General features: G+C 36.3%; 1 protein-coding gene across 10 annotated transcripts in view; it reads left to right on the top strand.

Annotated features, from left to right (window-relative positions):
- Positions 1-21,449, top strand: part of OPA1 (OPA1 mitochondrial dynamin like GTPase) — a 96,234-nt gene that overhangs the window by 64,776 nt on the left and 10,009 nt on the right. For all 10 annotated transcript variants that reach the window (XM_032630566.1, XM_032630568.1, XM_032630563.1 and 7 more), the window contains 2 exons: positions 4,177-4,270; positions 4,781-4,891. In XM_032630566.1, the coding sequence (XP_032486457.1) occupies positions 4,177-4,270; positions 4,781-4,891 (205 nt within the window). The remainder of the gene's footprint in view (positions 1-4,176; positions 4,271-4,780; positions 4,892-21,449) is intronic.

Raw genomic sequence — 21,449 nt, forward strand, 5'->3', positions numbered from 1 at the left:
TCTTTTTCTTCTCTGATCACTGTGGCTAGGACTTCCAAAACTATGTGGAATAATAGTGGTGAGAGTGGACATCCTTGTCTTGTTCCCGATCTTAGAGGAAATGCTTTCAGTTTTTCACCATTGAGAATGATGTTTGCTGTGAGTTTGTCATATATGACGTTTATTATGTTGAGATAGGTTCCCTCTATGCCCACTTTCTGGAGAGTTTTCATCATGAATGGGTGTTGAATTTTGTCAAAAGCTTTTTCTGCATCTAGTGAGATGATCATACGGTTTTTATTCTTCACTTTGTTAATATGGTGTATCACATTGATTGATTTGCATATTTTGAAGAATCCTTGCATCCCTGGGATAAATCGCACTTCATCATGCTGTATGATCCTTTCAGTGTGTTGCTAGATTCTGTTTGCTAGGATTTTGTTGAGGATTTTTTAATCTAAATACATCAGTGATATTGGTCTGTAACTTTCTTTTTTTTGTAGTATCTTTGTCTGGTTTTGGCATCAGGGTGATGGTGGCCTTGTAGAATGAGTTTGGGAATGTTCTTCCTCTGTTCCAATTTTTTGGAAGAGTTTGAGAAGGATGGGTGTTAGCTCTTCTCTAAATGTTTGATAGAAATCACCTGTGAAGCCATATGGTCCTGGGCTTTTATTTGTTGGGAGATTTTTAATCACAGTTTCGTTACCTGTGATTGGTCTGTTCATATTTTCTATTTCTTCCTGGTTCAGTCTTGGAAGGTTATACCTTTCTAAGAATTTATCCATTTCTTCCAGGTTGTCCATTTTACTGGCATACAGTTGCTTGTAGTAGTCTCTTAGGATGCTTTGTATATCTGCAGTGTCTGTTGTAACTTCTCCTTTTTTATTTTTAATTTTACTGATTTGAGTCCTCTTCCTCTTTTTCTGGATGCATCTGGCTAAAGGTTTATCAATTTTGTTTATCTTTTCAAAGAACCAGCTTTAGTTTTATTGATCTTTGCTATTGTTTTCTTGTTTTTATTTCATTTATTTCTACTCTCATGTTTATTATTTCTTTCCTTCTACTAACTTTGGGTTTTGTTTGTTCTCTCTCCAGTTCCTTTAGGTGTAACTTTAGGTTGTTTGTTTGAGATTTTTCTTGTTTCTTGAGGTAGGATTGTATTGCTATAAACTTCCCTCTTAGAACTGGTTTTGCTGCATCGCATAGGTTTTGGTTTGTCGTGTTTTCGTTGTCATTTGTCTCTAGGTGTTTTTTGATCTCCTCTTTGATTTCTTCTGTGATCTCTTGGTTATTTAGTAGCATATTTTTTAACCTCCATGTGTTTGTGTCTTTTACGTTTTTTTCCCTGTAACTTATTTCTAATCTCATAGCATTGTGGTCAGAAAAAAATGCTTGATATGATTTCAGTTTTCTTGAATTTACCACGGCTTGATTTGTGACCCAGGATGTGATCTGTCCTGGAGAATGTTCCATGTGCACTTGAGAAGAAAGTGTAATCTGCTGTTTTTAGATGGAATGTCCTATAAATAGCCATTAAATCTATCTGGTCTGTTGTGTCATTTAAAGCTTGTGTTTCCTTTTTAATTTTCTGTTTGGATGATGTGTCCATTGGTGTAGGTAAGGTGTTGAAGTCCCCCACTATTGTGTTACTGTTGATTTCCTCTTTTATAGCTGTTAGCATTTGCCTTATGTATTGAGGTGCTCCTATGTTGGGTGCATATATATCTATAATTGTTATATCTTCTTGGATTGATCCCTTGATCATATGTAGTGTCCTTCCTTGTCTCTTGTAACTTTCTTTATTTTAAAGTCTATTTTATCTGATAAGAGTATTGCTACTCCAGCTTTCTTTTGATTTCCATTTACATGGAATATCTTTTTCCATCCCCTCACTTTCAGTCTGTATGTGTCCCTGGTTTGAAGTGGGTCTCTTGTTGACAGCATATATATGGGTTTTATTTTTGTATCCATTCAGTGAGCCTGTGTCTTTTGGTTGGAGCATTTAATCCATTCACACTTAAGGTAATTATCAATATGTATGTTCCTATTACCATTATGTTAATTGTTTTGGGTTTGTTTTTGCAGGTCCTTCTCTTGTGTTTCCCACTTAGAGAAGTTCCTTTAGCATGTGTTGTAGAGCTGGTTTTGTGGTGCTGAGTTCTCTTAGCTTTTGCTTGTCTAAAGCTTTTGATTTCTCTGTCAAATCTGAATGAGATCCCTGCCGGGTAGAGTGATCTTGGTTGTAGGTTCTTCCCTTGCATCACTTTAAATATATTGTGCCACTGCCTTCTGGCCTACAGAGTTTCTGCTGAGAAATCAGCTGACAAACTTATGGGAATTCCCTTGTATGTTATTTGTTGCTTTTCCCTTGTTGCATTTAATATTTTTTCATTATCTTTAACTTTTGTCAACTTGATTACTAAGTTTCTTGCATGTTCCTCCTTTGGCTTATCCTGCCTGGGACTCTGAGCTTCCTGAACTTAGGTGACTATTTCCTTTCCCATGTAGGGAAGTTTTCAGCAGTTATCTCTTCAGATATTTTCTCAGGTCCTTTCTTTCTCTCTTCTCCTTCTGGCACCCTATGATGAGAATGTTGGTGTGTTTAATGTTGGTCTCTTAGGCTGTCTTTCTTTCTTTTCATTCTTTTTTCTTTATTGTGTTCCACAGCAGTGAATTCCACTATTTTGTCTTCCAGGTCACTTACCTGTTTTTCTGCCTCAGTTATTCTGCTATTGAGTCCTTCTAGGGTATTATTCATTTCACTTATTGTATTGTTCATCTCTTTTTGTTCTTTAATTCTCCTAGGTCTTTGTTAAACATTTCTTGCATCTTCTTGATCTTTGCCTCCATTCTTTTTTCTGAGGTCCTGGATCATCTTCCCTCTCATTATTCTGAATTCTTTTTCTGGAAGGTTGCCTATCTCCACTTCATTTAATTGTTTTTCTGGGGTTTTATTTTGTTCCTTCATCTGGTACATAGTCCTCTGCCTTTTCATTTTGTCTGTCTTTCTGTGAATGTGGTTTACATTCCACAGGCTGCAGGATTATAGTTCTTGTTTCTGGTGTCTGCCCTTTGGTGGATGAGGCTATCTAAGAGGCTTGTGCAAGCTTCCTCCATGAAAATCTTGCTTTAAATAATTCTTTAAAAGAACTGTAGAAAGTTCTTAGAATGGACAACTGCACTTTAATGTCACATTTTACAAAGTAACCCCTAGGTGGCGGTAAACTAATGTATTTTGAGCTTTTTCATACAAGGATAAATGCTTTTTAAAGTGTCCTTCTGAAAGAGCTCTGTTAATCAGCGATCTTATTTGAGATCCCTAAAATGTTTTTCTTTTGCGTTTTCCGCAGCTTAAAAGAAATTTGTGTTTAAACGTGCCTGTGTAAAAATTGGCAAGTTGTTTGCATAATTTTCATTGTTAGTAAGACCTCTCTATTGAATAATCTTTCTTTTTCTTTCTTTCTCTTTCTTTCTTGCTTTCTTGCTTTTTCCCTTGCTTTCAAAAAGGAATATGCTATTTTTTAATTGAAATATAGTTGATTTACTATTTTATATTTGTTTCTGGTATACAGAATAGTGATTCAATATTTTTATAGATTATACTCCATTTAAAGTTATTATAAAATATTGGCTGTATTTCCCTGCACTGTACAATATATCCTTGTAGCTTATTTATTTTATACATAGTTGTTTGTACTACTTAATCTCCTACCCCTGTTTTACTCCTCACCCAGAGGATAAGCTTTTTTAAAACATCGTTAATGTATTTGCATATGCAGCTGAATTTCAAAAATGGCTTGAGTGTACACTCAAAGAACAGAGCTTAGCCTAAGGGCATATGTAAGATAACATGATTGTTAGTTGAACTAAACGCTAAGTAAGGATATATTCTGTGAACTTCTGCTTGTATATAACATAATGAAATTCTCTACTTCCCAAGTTTACTTGCTTTGTCATTGGAATCAAAACAAAGCTGTGGTGCAAATAAAACCCAAATCACGTAGAACTTTGTGGTTCCTGTGCAGAAAAAAATGCAGTAGGTCCTATCTACAAGAGGAATATATGTATTAGGTAAATCTGATTATTTTTTATTAAAGCAGAGGCTGTAGGTACTGACTTCAGGAATTTAATGTGTTCATGATTGTGGTTTTCATTTTTAAGTTTGCATCTGGTAACCTTTATTACCTAATATTTCAGTTGGAATGCAATGATGTTGTCCTGTTTTGGCGAATACAGCGAATGCTTTCTATCACTGCAAATACTTTAAGACAGCAACTTACAAACACTGAAGGTAAGCCACAGAAGGAGCACTTTCTAATTTGATATGAAAAATAACAGTAATAACATTTCATTTTAAATAGATGGATGCCAAAATATTTCCTGAATATTAGATTTATTAGAAGACCAAAAATTATAATTTGCCTTTAAAATAGTAATGAAAATAAACCATAATTGAAAAAGATGGGAGGTAAACATACCAGGAGTCTTTCTTCATTACACAAAAACTCTGTTAGGAAAGGACTCCTAAGCATCACTTAGGTTTTTTGGGGAATCTGTACTTCCATTAAAATGTTAGGGCTTAAGAATAGGACTTTCTCTGAGGATATGTGTTAGTTTCATGTTGATAAAAGTACTGCATAACAGGTAGATATTCTCCCTATAACTGAGAAGTCTGAACTTAATAATAGATTTATCATGATGAGAAAATTTAAGAACTTGCTCTCCATATATTGTTAATTGTATCATCCTTGTGCCTTCATAAAAATCATGCTTCTCATATTTCTTTATTTACTTTAAACAGTCAGGCGATTAGAGAAAAATGTTAAAGAGGTACTGGAAGATTTTGCTGAAGATAGTGAGAAGAAGGTAAAATTGCTTACTGGTAAACGAGTTCAACTGGCTGAAGACCTCAGTAAGTAATCCTTCCTGCCCTCCATCTCACTGCCTTTTCACCTTCCGCATGTCCATTTATTTCTCCATCTCATTTTAAACTTATAGAAAAGTATGTACAAAGAGCTTTTTCCGCCTGAACTGTTTGAAAGTTGCTGACCTGAAGTTCCATCAGTTCCAAGTACTTTAACGTGTGTTTTTTAGAAACAAGAATTTTCTCCTAGCAACCATCAAAATCGGGATGTTAATAACACTGATAAATTACTACATCTAATTTTCAGACTCCATGCAAGTTTCACCTGTTGTCCTAATATTGTCCTTCCACACAAGATGTTCCATATTTATCTTGTGCTTTCCCTGACCAAGCTTCCCTTTTTGGAGAATGAGATTTAGAAATCAAGAACTAGGAACCAGATATGTTCATCATTATTGAAATATCACTGTTCCCAGACCCACTCGGTGGAGCGAAGGAACAAACACCATGTGTGTGCGTGCGCATATATACACATATTTACATCTGTATTTCTAATCATATGTATATATCTGTATTGAAAACCATAAGTTGACACCAGTGCTTTCCATTTTAATCTAATAATACCGAGTTCATTCTAATTTTTTCCTTTTCCTTATTTGTAATTCCTTTTTCTGACAGTGATAAATCTGGCTTTACGTATCTTTAATATATTTCCTTATTTTGATCAGTCCTCTTATATGTAACCAAACTTGCTACTGTCCCCTTCATTGCACAAATGTCCTTCTCACCCAGCTCGGTTCTTATCGCCCAACTCCAGGCCACTACCACAATACCTTACCCTGTGTTGACACCCTTTCCACCTCATCTAGGCTCTGACATTCTGTGCCAGGTTGCCCTTCCTAATGGAGTCCTTTATACTGAGCTCATGCTCTGACACTGCCAGGCATCTCTCTCTCTCATTCTTCCTACCCCCTGCCCGGCTACACAAGGACTCTTCCTCACCTGAAGCCCAACCGTGCTTTTGTAGAGATACTGTTTTCATCCTGCTATGCTATGGCCGCCTGCACTGACTCTTCTCCTACACGGATCCTCTCCTCACTGCTGGGCAGGTCACGAACACCCTCTTACACCTGGTCTGGCTTTAACACCTATACCAGGGTGATATGGCTCCCCACCTTCAGCCCCCAACGTAGCTGGGCCCTGTTAGTCACTTTGTTTTTGGGGGCTTTGGGGGGGTGCGGAGGGACATTTGGTTTTTCTTTGAATGCTAGTGAATTCCTAGCTTTAAGATGTTTGGATTGCCTATTAAGATTTACTTAGATAGTTGAGAACCCAAGGAAATCAGTGAGAAGTTAATATTATTAAATAAAAATGAAAATACTGGTGGTTAGCGCTTCTGTTTGAGTTTACCTTTTTATAAGTTTCCCTTATTTCAACTTCATGAAACAGTATTTTTTTCTTTCAATGTAAACTTAAATTTACTATCTATGAATTTTCTGATATCCAGAAGGTAGCACATGCTCAACCCAAAGCAGTTCTTCACATTTGAAAACAGTTTCTAAGCTGAATATTTAGCACTACCATACAACCCCTAGAACATCCAAGTGAAACCAAGCAGCGCTTTCCTGTCTTCTGCTGTGTGCCAGAGCAGCGTGTTCTCCTCCACCGCTTGTCCTCTCTTTCTCTCTCCTCCCTACCATCTCAGCTTCCTATTTCTTTCTCTTTTCCTTTTCCTTCTTTCTTTAGGTAATCTTTTTTTGAAGCATATCTCACTTTAACTTTTATTTCCATCTTCTGTTGCTATTCTTCCAGTTTTTTCATGCTGCCTTGGTGGTGTAGTTAAGTCTGTGCTAACTCATAGAAGGCCTGTGCTTAAATCTGAACTACCATGTACTAGCTGTGTTATCTTAGGGTATCTTCCACAGCCTTAGCTTCTTTGTAAGAATGATACTATAATAGTTTTTTTTTTACAGGGTTGGTAGGGGAATTGGTTCAAAAAAACATTTGGAAGTTTCTGGTTCATAATTTCATGCTAAATTAGTACTGTTACAGGAAGAGATGTGTCAGTATCACAGTGTATACAGATCTATTTCTTTTGTATCCCTCGAGACATAGTTATCAGACAGTGAAATACTTCCATGTGTTTTACCAGCATATACATTTTTAAGTGATTAGAAAATATGTCTTTTCTCATGTTTTATAATAGAGTCTTGTGTAACCCCATCATTTTCTACTCCCAATTTGATTGTTTAAGGAAAGTGTATTGCTAACACAAATTTGTGCACTGTCAAGCCAAGTCTTATGTTTTCCTGAGAAAGTACTCATATGACTCCCTTGAAATGATTTACTACTTTTGTATATATATAATTATTGTCGTGTTAATGTACCAAATAATGTCCTTGGAAGTAAGTGTTTGACAAGTGACTCAGCCTCATCAGTCACACTAAAGGAGATGAGCCATGACTTTGTCCATTAGTTGAAAAAAAATCTTGAGAGTACCTTTTCCTTACTGTTTATGTTCAGTCTGACACTTGCGAATATGGTCATGGATACTTTCAGCCAGTAAACTGTCACAGTTTAATGGTTACTACTGTCTTACACAGATCAAAGTTCCTAGTATAGCATATTCAATTAGAATATGGTAAGTTGGTTAATGAAATTTAGAGAAAGGAAGTCAGAGTTTTTGTTTGTTTGTTTTTACTACAGTTTCAAAATGGTACAGGGTAGATTATTGTAGAGATTGGTAGAAGTTTGATGCATCATATATTTTGCCAGTTTTAAACGTGCCCAATTTCAAACCATTTCACCACTTTACTTTGGGGATTCTTCGACTGGTTTTCCTTTAAGATGAGTACATAAGTAGTATGGTATTCTCTCATATTCTGGAGAAAATACACCGTGTTCAATATTGAAGTGAAGCCACAAGCTAGAGTTAGGAAGATGAAAGAAATGAAAGAAGAGCTTGCCTCTTCTAGTTCTAGGAGGCTTATGAGATGAGGAGGCAGACAAGGAACCAGGACTCTGGAGATGCAGTGGATTCCATAGGTGGAACAGGGGACGATCAGGAGGAACCTGGGACATCTTAGGATATAGAAAGTAAGGAAGTAGTTGAGGGATGATAGGGACAGGTCAACAAGATACAGAAGCCAATGTGCAGACGTTCCTGTTGGCCAAAACTAGGACAGTTTGGGCATCAATGTAAATAAGGACAGTTATAAGCTATAATCCATTGAATAAAACAGGAGTCCATAAATTGATAATTATATAAGTAAATGAATAAAATCAGTGATGAGGAATGGGATGTTTGTATAATCACACAAACTGTCTCCATGCAAAATAATTGAAAAGGAAAAAAGAGTAACTTTAAAGTGGGGAAGCCTGGGAATAACCACCTTAATCAAGTGGTCACAGTAATATTATCAGTAGTAGTCAAATCAGAACTGTGTGCCACCTTATAGAATGCAGTGAGAAGAACCCAGCGTCACTTCTATGATTTTCTTACCTTCAATGGATAACTTAAATTCAATCATAAGAATTCATCAGAAAAACCCCAATTAAAGCACAGCCTACAAAATAACTGGCTTGTAATCTTTAAAATGTATCAAGATCATGAGAGACAAGGAAAGACTGAGGAACTGTTCCAGGTTGAGGGAGACTAAAGAACAAGAAAACAATGCATGATCCTGAACTAGGTCTTTTTGCTCTAAAGGACATTCATGGGACAGTTGGTGGGAATCTAAGGGTTACATGGTAGTAATACTTCACTGTTAATTTTTAAACCTTGTTAGATTGGGATTATTTAGGAAAATATCCTTATTTGTAGCTACTACACAGAATATTTGGGGCTTGTGGGGCATAATGACAGTAAATGATTCAGGAAAAATGTTCTTTGTAGTATTCTTACAACTGTTGTTGAGAAAAGGGTAAAAAAGTAATTTTGTTTTTATAGCTGACAGTGGATCAGGAATCATATGAAAATAATTTAGAGATAATGAGACTTTTGAAAACATGACCTCTGAATATGTTGAAAGACTGGGTTGCCTCATGGATGGTTTAGTAAAATACATAGCTAATCTTTCCACCTTATTCCTTTTTTGCATTGTCTAGTCATACTCAGAACTGTCTGGTGTTTAAATATGCTCACTATGATCTTGATGAAATTCTTTTGATTTTATAGTGAATTTTATCTCAAAGGATTTTTTATAGATACTTAAATACAGCATTAATTTAGTTAAAATCTATTTGGATTCCCAGCATAGTTTTTAATAATGTGTCCAATGTATTTACTGAAACAGACCGCAATTTTAAAACGCTTTCTTTGAAGAAGAAAAAATTGGCATGTTACAGCTCAATTTAAAATGTTTCTTTCTATAATGATCTGCTTATGATTTATAAGATGTATTTTATGATTGTCATTATATAAACTAAGTAATAGTGCTAACATCTCACAGACTTTTTTTTGGAGTTTATTCTCCATCCCAGCCTGGAAACTGAGTGTCTGGACACTGGTAACAACTGCTAGTTATGTTGCTAAACTGAGTTTCATCAGAACAGCATGGGATTCTTTTATTGTTTGCTCTGTAAATATCGTATCAACCTAGCTTACTGTGAGTTTTTGGACCTTGATATCAGTTGCATGGGGTTTAGAGCTTAGGTTTCTTTTTTAACTCTTGTTCACTATTTCCTGTGTACATAATCAAAGAATCACTGATACCCAGGAATTAAAGGGGTATTACTGATCATTTAGATTGTTCTCTTCTTCTTTTACAATAAATTCCTTTTCATTTTTGTATTGAAACTTGAATCTATTTATGAATATAAATTAATATTGAATAAATTTCCTGTGCCAGATATTAGGTTATGTGTTTAACATGCAGTCTCATAGGTATAGTCATTTTTCTCATGTTATAGAAAAAGAAACGGCAGCCTAAGAAACACACAGATAGTAACCGGTAAAGCCAAGATTTGAGCCCAGGTCTTTTAACTACTCTGCTGAACTAATTTGAGAAGAAAACCCCAAGGTGTTAGACAATATAATTATATAAAATGGTCTTTTGTATTTGGAGGCTCCCATAGTTAACAGTGTCCTTTACGGAGAGGGTCAAAAAAGACATACATGTTAGTTATGACCGTGATAATCATCAATGATCATTATCATCCTCTGTACTTCGGACACTAAAAAAATTTTGCAGCTTAAACTTTCAAACAATATGAAAACTTTGATAGCATTAGAACATCTGGGTAAGAGAACACAGAAGTGTAAATGAAGCCAGTAAACAGATGGAAGGAAGTTAATTTTCTTTATGTGACTTGTTAAATTGTCTTGAAGTACACTCAATTGAATTCCGCGATAGGTAAGTAGTATCAAAGTTGCCCAAAGTTCAGACACAGCTTTTCAGTGTGGTGTGTTTGTACTTAGAGACTTAAAATCCAGCTGTAACAGATACACAATCTTTACTTGAGCATATGGCTGTTACTCTAAGTTGAGGCTTTTTGTCGAACTTGTCTGGGAGTGTTGAAATGTTTTATAATAAACTTCAGTGTATTTCTTCATATTTCTTGTACTTTACATGAAGAGAAGATATGCTTCAGTCAAAACGAATGTTTCATATTTACATCTATACATGAAGAGAAGATATGCTTCAGTCAAAACCGAATATTTCATATTTACATCTATCTCATCTACTAATGAAATATGAAAACAGTCTTAAACCTTTTTACTTGGGCTACCATTACACAGGCTTATTTTAATGATAATAGTTTGATGTCCTCAATGTTAAAAACAGTGTAGCTTAAAGAGGCTGGTAGATTAGAATTTTCCAATATCCGCAGCTTTTTTTCTCCCGTGGTTAATTTGCTCTGCTGACTCTCTACACGAGGTGGCAACAGCTGGCCTTTTTACTAGAGGTCCGGGGATTAGAGAAGCAGTCTCAGCAGCATGCTCGGCCTCTTGCCTCTGTTGACTGTTCTTTATTGTTTGATGCCTGAGCATCTCCCAGACAGCCGGCAATTGTTTCTTGAAACTAAAGTTTGTTTCTCTTGGCAATATACAATGCTGGTGGGGCTTGTCTTTGTGTCTCCTTACTTTCCCAGTCTCCTCTTATCCTCCATCCTATGCTTTCTCTTGATAATTAGAATGGAGGAAAGATACAGGCTTTCTATCTTAGTGTGCAGGAGATTCAGTTTTGATGCTAAAAACTTAGAAATATAGATGACAGATGGACATTTCTTTTTTCTCTGAGCTACCAGGTAGTAACAAATTATTTTTATAATGAAAATTTTGTTTGTTCTTCATAATTAACGTACTAGTGCATTTTTTAAATTATGGTTATAAAAAGGGAGTAGAGGCAGAATGATCCAGTACTACCATTTTATAAGCTAAGATCAGAAGAGAAATGCACCTTAGCTGCTTAAGTTTAAGAAGTACCTTTGGGCTTCCCTGGTGGTGCAGTGGTTGAGAGTCCGCCTGCTGATGCAGGGCACAAGGGTTCGTGCCCCGGTCCGGGAAGATCCCACATGCTGCAGAGTGGCTAGGCCCGTGAGCCATGGCCGCTGAGCCTGCACGTCCAGAGCCTGTGCTCCGCAACGGGAGAGGCCACAACAGTGAGAGACCTGCGTACTGCAAAAAAAAAAAAAGAAGTACCTTCATTATCTCTGAAATATAATTCTAGTTTATAAGAGAGTTAAGAAATGTCTTCATGCCATGTTAAAACTTGGATAAAAAGTAGTCAGGAAATATCTAGATGGGAGAAACTTCAGCAAAAATAATTTTGTTGTTCTTTATTTAGGAAAGAAAAGTAGCAAGATACTCGAATTTAATTTTCATTGGCTCCTCCACATTCCTAAACTTCTGCCGTACTTGCGGAATCCTTGAGGGCCTTTATGGATGAAACCCGTGGCCACGAAGTAGTGTGAGACTGAAAATCATCCTAGAAAGATTATTGTACTCAGAATCTGGGACTTAAAACTGTAGAAAAGGGAAGTCATGTGTTTAAACTATTCCTCCCGAAGTAGGGCTACGGCATGCATATTTTGCCAAGTCTCCACAGGTGATTGTTGCCACACACTGCCACCACCCACTCTGCCCCCGCACCAGTTCTCTGGAGAGTTCTTCATGCTTACAGCGGCACAGTCTGTTATTTTTATTAATGGGCATGAAATCAACATATATCTTCTTTTAGTAGAGTCTGATAAATCATGTGACTATTGAAAATTTGTTATTTGCACTATTATCTATAGTAGCATGTTCATTTGTTTCTGTAGACATAACCAAAGAAAATGAATTTTAAAGGGATTTAAAGGAGGAGAGGGTAGCATTGAGTTGTAGAATTCTAGGTACCTAGGCAACTGTAAAAACCATAATCTCTGTGGCATCATTTATACCTACATACTGTGATTGTGGTTTTTTGGCCAGTAATTACAGGCACTCAGTACTGCCTTCTCATCTCTCCTGGCTTCTAGCACATTTTAAGCAGCCTTTCCCTCTTTGTCTCTTTTTTTCTTATGTCTCACTGTGCCTTCTTATACATCATTATTATCTCTTGGTCCTGAGCTAGTGTTTTTCGTCCTCCCTGCTTATTTAACTTCCTTCAGTGGTTAAAAACCTTACTGAGGTACTGCCAGTGTTGTTTAATTGAGCAGAAGGCAGGCTTCCCACTATAGACAACTGTAGATCAACCAAAATAACCAATTTAAGAAAAAAATTTTTTCATGTCTATAATGATTGATCTATTCTGCCAAAGCCATTTGCTTCTTTCATAAATTCACCATATTTTGTATGTCATATTGAATGTGTTTGCTGAATGTTGGATCATGACGTTTTAATACAGGCTCTTCATTACCCCCTTCTCTTAACTTAAAAAAGAGGGAGAAGAAAGCTTTCTTCCACTCTGTCTCACCAGAAAACTGCCACCTCATTTCTCTTAAGAGCAGCTCGCATTTGCTACATTCACCCCTATACCCACACATTCCTTTGCTAGCATCTTGCGACTAGCTTTCATCCCTAGCAGAACCACTTCTTACTTCTTTCTAGGTCACCAGTGATGTCCTAATCCCCGGTCCACCCAGATCACCGAAAACACTCATTTTTGTGTGTGTGTTTATTAGGAATTTTTAAGTCGATTGGAATATTTTTATTCTATTTGACATTTATGCACTTTCTGGAATGGTTAGTAGAAGTGAGTATATTTGAAAAATGGGAAGATTAGAATGTTTCTTTTCTTCACTGCAGAATAAATAGCTTTCTGTTTTATGTTATCAGTGTTTGAGCTCTTTAAGATACCTTCTCAGGGTTAAAGTGATTGAATTTTTAACTTCTGCCTTTGTGGAATATTTTTCCTAGTAAGGTGAAATTGACAAAGCAGCTAAGGAAGGGAGTGAAGGATTATTTTTACCTTGAGTCTGCAGAGATGGAGTAGACTCTGCCTTTGTGTTATAGTCCAAAAAAGGGAGAGAGAGTGAGTTGACACGAAGAATAAAGTAATCCTCAGGGAGAGTCCTGTGTGTTAGAGGAGTAGTTATTTACATGCGCAATTCCACACGATGAGTCCGAGTTGTGTGCTTTCCAGGTTATTGATGAGAAAATTCAGACTCAAAATGGGGCTTTTACAATCAAGCACATTTTTCATGCCCTAAGTCTGTCTTTTAAAGACAACATTGACGGATATTGATAAACTGGTACAAGATTAAAAGGATATTTACTTCTCTGTAATCTTTTACAGGCTACTGTTATTCAATGCTTTACTAGCAAGTATATTCTTTTTGCTTTAAACTCACATTTTAACTGATTAAAAGTGAGAATAAAGATAGGAAAGGGCTGTTCAGTAATTTATGGATTGAATTTTTTGTTGATCATTTTAAAGTGGTTTCTATTTATGTGTTATGTATTATGTGCTTGTGTGTATATGATTATGTATAAAAAAGTGCACATTTTTAAAGCTAGAAATGAGGCTGTTTTTCCCTTGTTATTAATGCTTACCACTCCCTCAGTGAGACTTTAGGATGAAATAATATCTTTACGTTTTGGATTAAACTGATTTGTTTTATTTTTTTAATCATGTATTCTCTCCATTCTAAGATGGAAAAAGATGGAATCTAGTTATTGAAAACTAAATCGAATTGCAAAACAATCCATTGATCTGTAGAACAGTATATTAAAAATAAAATTAAACAAGATATGAATACATTTTTTAAAAAAGAGAGAATTGTCTTGAAGGACAGATTGATGCACACTGAACTGGTAACCTCTGTGAAAGAGGGTTCTCAGGATAGTTGCAGGAGGGGTTGAGGACAAAAGAAATTTTAATTTCTTTACCATTTTATACATTTCTAAACTGTTTCTTTTTCCAAACGAGCATAATTCAAAATTACCTTAGAAATTTCATATTCTTAATTATCACATTCATAGAAATGATTAAGCTGATTCATGATATGATCAATTTTAAAAGTGACTGACATCTTCCCAAATAACCTCTTGGTAATTGTGAAACCAAGAGACATTTCATGGGGCCACATAGTAATTGGTTATCATCGTATCATCCTTTGTGGCTGAGGATTCACTTTGAATTCTTCCTATTTCTAGTAACTGCCCCTCCTGGATCTGTCACCTGTGAATGAATTGAAATCTTCCTTGAACTGAAGTTTTCACACTTGTGCAGCCCATTAAAGATAATAGATTTTCTCTGCTTCGTCGTTACCTACTGTGTATGGAATTAGTCCATTTTAATTTCTCTTAGAAGAACTTTTTCAGTCTGTTCCTTAGTTTTAATCTTTTGAGTTAGATCTTTTTTCTGGGCCAAGGAATTCAGGTCTTTTTTTAGTCTCTCCTTTTATTGGTACCACTTCATATTCTGTGTCATGTGTACCTGTCTTCACCCAGTACAACTACCAGAATTTTAGGTGTTTTTGTTTTAATCTTTTTTATCACAAAACTAGTGCATATGCATTGTATAAAGTTAGAAGATATAGATGGCAGAATTTTTTTAAACTATTACCACTGCTGAGATATAACCACTGTAACACTGTATTCTAACAAAAATTTTAATGGGATCTTAGGGACATAATTTCTGTTACACTTCTGGAACACATTTTTCATGAAGAAATCTTGGGTTGGCTTCCTCTTATACCCCAAATCTTCAATTTGTTGTCATTGCTCCTATTTCTGGTTTCTCATCTATCAGAGTAGGCTCAATTTCTCTTCCTTTTCTTCATACAAACTTATTTCAAAAAGATTCCCTGAGAGGAATAAGCAGCATTAGTAAAAATGAAACCTATGGTACCCATTGCTTTAAATAGGTCAGGGATTCCAGAGGCTATATAGTAACAAAACATGTACTAAAAATCACTCTGCTTTTAAAGTTAATCTCCACCTGTATTCAGGACCCTGGCACTTCCTATATGTACTTGTACCTTCATTATGTCTCTCTTTCTTCAAAGATGCTGAAATCATTCCTATCTTAAAATTACTAGATTGATTCTTCTGTGCACTCCAGCTGCTTTTGATCATGATTCTCGTTTACACAGGAAAACTTGTTTTCCCTTAATAAATTTATTTATTTATTTTTGGCTGCGTTGGGTCTTTGTTGCTGCGCACAGGCTTTTCTCTAGTTGCAGCGAGTGGATGCTACTCTTTGTTGCAGTGCGTGGGCTTCTCGTCGTGGTGGCTTCTCTTGTTGCGCAGCAGGGGCTCTAGGCGTGCAGGCTTCAGTAGTTGTGGCACATGGGCTCAGTAGTTATGGCTCGCAGGCTCTAGAGTGCAGGCTCAGTAGTTGTGGCACATGGGCGTAGTTGCTCCACGGCATGTGGGATCTTCCTGGACCAGGAATCGAACCCCTGTCACCTGCGTTGGCAGGTGGATTCTTAACCACTGCGCCACCTGGGAAGTCTACAGGAAAACTTTTGAATGTTTGGCTGCTGCCTCTACTTTAAACCGTCCACTCTCTTCTTAACTTTGTAATCTTTTATTCTCACTTCTACTGAGATTGCTGACAATCAGGAAAGCAATGAGCCAGGCAAGCATTAGGAATAGAAAGTATTCTCATGTAACTGCATCATTTGGTACTTTGGAATACAAATTAAATCCTGTTTGGAACTCTATATATGTGCTTTAAATTTGTATAGAGCTTTGCACTTTACACCATGTGTTGTGTTTTTCTTCTAAAGGCGTATAAGGCTTGTAAGTTATTATCCCCATTGTTCAGATGGGGAAGTTGATGTTCACTAAGGGAAATGATTTAGCCAGTTACATAAATATTTATGGCAAAGCTCGGGCTAACAACATGTGTCAGAGATAGTATCTTTTTAGATTTGTTTTGGGATTCTGTTCATTTTTAGTCTGGGTTTGGGCTAGTGGTGACTGTAGATAACCAAGTTCATATAGTTTGGCTTCCTTTTTTATATTATTTTCAATGTGTTATTTTTAGAGCCTACTCCTAGTTCAACTAATCATTAACTCGAGAACAATGAGTTTGTCTCCTAAAGAAATGTGTAATGGTTTCATTCTTCAAAAAAGATAACCCAGGCTTATCCATCTATGCATTCTTATTGCTATTTCAATTTTATTTCTTTTCTGTAGAAAAAAAGAAATTGCGATTTATAATTTAAAGGTGATCTTCTAAATTACTGAATGCATGAAATTAATTCTGAAGCTGCATTTATGTCTTTGAGCCTTATTCTGCCTTATGGAACCAATATCAGTAATGATATCAATTTATAGGGTTATAGTGAGAAATAACTGAAAACATGAAATCAGCCTAAAAAAACACAAATGCCTATTAGTTCTCCTTGTGATAAGATTAATAATACTTTGTCCTTATGTAGCATCTTATTTAAGAGATATAATTGGGGCTTCCCTGGTGGCGCAGTGGTTGAGAGTCCGCCGGCCGATGCAGGGGACACGGGCTCGTGCCCCAGTCTGGGAAGATCCCACATGCCACGGAGCCATGGCCGTTGAGCCTGCGCGTCCGGAGCCTGTGCTCCGCAACAGGAGAGGCCACAACAGTGAGAGGCCTGCGTACTGGAAAAAAAAAAAGAGAGAGAGAGAGATATAATTGTATTCCATTTTTGTTTTTCATCTCACTTAATTCATAACTTTATTAAAGTCTGCAATTTTTAATTCCATACTTTTTTCTATAAACTTTCAGTTTGGCTCATAAATCAGAATTACATTCTCCCTTCTTGTATTATTTTCTTTTACTTTTAAAATTACATTAATGAGCTGACTGTTTAAGAATCATTCTCATGATTCATTCATCTGTTACACCTCCTCTTTAAAATTTCAGCACTGAAGGTCTTTTGACAAACCAATATTTATAACAGTTTGACAGCAGGATGAGGAACAGCGTTTGTCTTTGTAACAGCTTGAAGAAAGACCCTTTCCAGGACCCAGTCATGCAGTTACAATCTTGACCTCTTTCTTATGCTGGGAACATACATACAGCGGCACCTCCCATGTGTTTTCTTGTCCCATTGACTGTCCATTCACTTCCCATCTGTTTTGCAGTCTTAAAGGAACAGAAAGGGCTCTCTTCTTATAAATCTGTCTTTTCAGGTGATAAATGATGTCCTGTCTCTTTAAGGGCTGCCTGGGTGGTTTTCCTTCTCTTAAAATGTTTCAATTTCCCTCCTAACAAAATTCAGAGTAAAATATGCTTTTAAGAAGAGGAAAATAGAAAAGAAAAAAAAATGATGAATTATTTTAAAACCTTAATTGTTTGGGACTGAATATTTTACTGGTCATTATGCTAATGCTTTTTTAGCTTTCCTGATTACTTACCTCTATCATAGTTTTTAAATTGTAGTGATATTTAGGGTTTTTTATGGGGAGAAAAAGAAATGTATTCATTTTGAAATAGCGTATTTAAACTTTTTTGAGAAAAAAAATGTATCATTAATGAGTTACCACATAAAATAACTTAAATATTTTTTCATCATAATATGAGTTGATAGATATAATGAATATGGAATCTTTTATGTACTGGATACAGAATAAAATAATTCACAGGAGACAATTATAATCTTACGGTAGAATCTATCTAACATTCACATTTAAAAAGACGATCATGAATCCCATAAAACTGTATGATTTTTTTCTTTTGCTGAAAATAATGACTTTAAATATAGATTTTTATATCATTGAGTTTTCCGAGAATTGAGCAGAAATAAAAATAATTTATTTTTTTCTCTCATGTAGGGATTATTCATAGAAGGTTAAATGTGACAAATATTGTCCTCCCAAAATGTTCTTAAATTACTGATTTAAAAAGTATTACCAGTATATGGGCTTCCCTGGTGGCACAGTGGTTGAGAGTCCACCTGCCGATGCAGGGGACACGGGTTCGTGCCCCAGTCTGGGAGGATCCCACATGCCACGGAGAGGCTGGGCCCATGAGCCATGGCCGCTGAGCCTGTGCGTCCGGAACCTGTGTTCCGCAACGGGAGAGGCCACAACAGTGAGAGGCCCGCGTACCGCCAAAAAAATAAAATAAAAAAATAAAAATAAGCTCTTTAAAAAAAAAAAAAGTATTACCAGTATAAAAAGATTATTTTTAGAATATTATAGTATATTATATGAATCAGCTACCTAGTGGTATATCTTCTACAAACTAGCTTGTTAGTTTAATTCCCTGCCTTATTCCCCAAACATTTTGAGGCAGATCTACCCTGTGCAAAAAGTAAAAATACTTGAGTGGAAAAATTGGGTGGAAGGGAAGAGAAAATCTAGGCAAGTGAAATAATGTGAAATTTGGGATAAGATTGGTGCTCAAGGGTTCTGCGTGCTTTGCTATAAGCAAGCTGCATATCTGGCCCTGAGCTTCCTAGTAGTGTTACCGAACTGAACTCTGGTCTACTCGCCCTATGCACAACAAAGCTAATCAACTGACACTGGGCTGTGGTGAAGGAAAGTACAGCATTTATTGTAGGACCCCAAGCAAGAGCAGGCAGCTCGTGCTCAAAAGACCTGAACTCCGTGCTGGTTTTCAGGAACGGTTTTTAAAGGCAACCATTAAGTGTGAAGTTCACAGGGTGCCTGATCAGCTTGTGGACATCCTTCTGATTGGCTGGTGGTGAGGTAACAGGATGTTTAGGGAATCTCAGTCATCAACTTTCCAGTTCCAAGCAGTCTGGGGTCTACTTGCTTGCCGACAGCATGTAGTCACCTTCCTCCACTGGGTGTGGCGTCTTAGTTTCCACAGAACAACAAGATATGCGTCAGATTGTCATCTACATCCCTTCAAGAGGAACTAGGAGTCCTGTGACTCTGTTCTAATCGTTAACTGCTTGAGTCTGCTCTTTGGAACTCAGGGAAGGTCAAACAAGAAACAGGGGACATGGAGGGCCTTGTACCTAGGGAATGCTCTGCGAGGTCCTGCTCGGTTTCAGTCCCCTCTTTTCTTTGCTACTTCTCAATCTTCAGGGGGACAGGGACGGGACAAGAAAAGGGATAAAGTTTCGGGTAGAGAGGTTAATCATAAGCCCTGCACGGGAACTTCGTTTTAGGGGGAGTTGGTTTCAGTAGCTGAGGCAAAATGGAAAACAGAGTTGATTACATGATTTATGGTAGCTCTCAGACAACAGCACAGCAGTTGCTTAGTTGAAGCATAGATATACCTGGTACACACACCTGAGAGAAAAGTCACTAGTCCTCATAAGAGGAACACTGAGTTATATGATATACTGAATCAAATGACTGCACATAATCATGAATTTCATGGGGCTCTTTATTGTAACATTCCTCAGTGTAGGCCAGTAACAAGCAATTCTGGACAAAATCAGAATGATGCCATCTAAATAAATAGCTATTTGGTTTGGATTATCTAAAGATGAAATGTATAGCATCTAGAGAAATAGATGAATTGTATATCCCCCATACAATTTATCATAAATGTGATTTCTTCTTGCAACTGAGCCTTTTAATAAGTATCAGGTAGCAGAGAAAGTTCAAGATTTTACACTGATTGACACTGACAAGCGCCTGGAATGGTGTGACTGTTGGTTAAGGGCAGGTCCATAAGAATTAATAGCTGAGATGAAATTAGGGTTGCCATCTATTTATGAAAGTTTAAGGGCCTAACCAATATAAAGGCCTGGGTATAAAGCTACTCTTTGTTCATCCATACTAAAGTCTTTTGGAGAATAGGCTTCAAAATTCAAGAAAGTATTTTTTAAGAGGTTTTGATTAGCCAGAAAGGAGCCTGGTAGAAATGCTCAATTAAAGTTGTTTTTAAAATTTAGGCTGAATTTATTCACAAGTCACTGAGTTGTTTATACATTCAGCAGACATAAATTATAATTTACTTCACAGACTTTATTATGGCAGCTTTCTTTCTAAATCATATTGTTTTGGGGTCTGAAATAGCAAATTTTTAAAATAACCATCTTTAATGTTTGGATTAAGTATTGGTTAAGTCAGATCACTCACCAATAAATAAATGAATGAGCAATGAATGAATATTCATGGGCATCTATTACATAGCAAGTGCTGTAACACTTGCTGAGTGATTTTAAATGACAGGCTTTTTTGTAAGTAGGTAATTCATACAAACAGTCACACGTTGATTCCTGGGGGAAGAAAAACAGTATAAAACTGATCTTTCTAAAATGAATTCTGTAACCCTATGAGAATAATATTATCACTTGTGGTTGCATTTTTTACTAGGAGCTTAACATCAAATAAAAAAATACTAAAGAACAAAGAAAAGACCATTTATAAGTTTTAAAAGGTACAATTAAAACATGATCAGTTAGAATAGTACATTTCAGTCCTAAATTTTAAAGTAATATGGGCTCTTTTTAGACTGATTCCCTCATTTTAGAGATAAAGAAACTAGCACTGTGATTTGTCTACAGTTGTAAGATTAAAGGCAAAACCAGGACTAGAAACTTAGTTCCCCTGATCACGTTATCGTATACCTGTTAATACATTATGTTCTCATCTTGATAAAAAGTCATATGAAATAACTACTCCATTGATTGTTAGGGGCATTAGACCAGGGATTCCTAACTTTTTTTTTTTCATCAAACACTCCTTTCATTATTGTATACTCTTGTAAAGTCCATGTTTTATAAGATTTGTCTACAATGCACATAGTTTTAGTTTGAAACATAAAATTGCAATTATATCTTTAATCAGCCTAAATAACTAATTGTTACAAGAGTAGATGTAATTCTGGCCCAAACAAAGATATCCATTTGAACTTTTGAAACAATGGAAATAACCCAGAGAACTCTATTTTCACCTCACAGACTCCTGGAAGTCTGGGACCCCACCCAGCTTTACAATTACTGTCCAAGTCTCAAACAGCTTTCCAGGACATAGGAAACGATGCTTCCTTCTTCTCTAACAAGCAGAAGTATACTGTTTGCCTTCATTAATGAGTCTGTTTAAAAATAATCATACCTATTTGTAGGGAAAAAACACTACAGGGCCAAGATTCAGAAGGTAAGTGTTAGATTTAGCTATACATCTTTGACTCTGTATCTCTTTGGCTCTTCCTTTCAACTGTAAGAGGTGTACATCTTTTCTTGTGCCAAGTCTAAGATTTCGACTCTAGTTTTGAGACTCTTGAATCTGGTCTATTATTCACTTTTTTTTGTTGTTGGTTTTCTT

Source organism: Phocoena sinus, chromosome 4 (genome assembly GCF_008692025.1).
Source record: "Phocoena sinus isolate mPhoSin1 chromosome 4, mPhoSin1.pri, whole genome shotgun sequence".
Taxonomy (NCBI): domain Eukaryota; kingdom Metazoa; phylum Chordata; class Mammalia; order Artiodactyla; family Phocoenidae; genus Phocoena; species Phocoena sinus.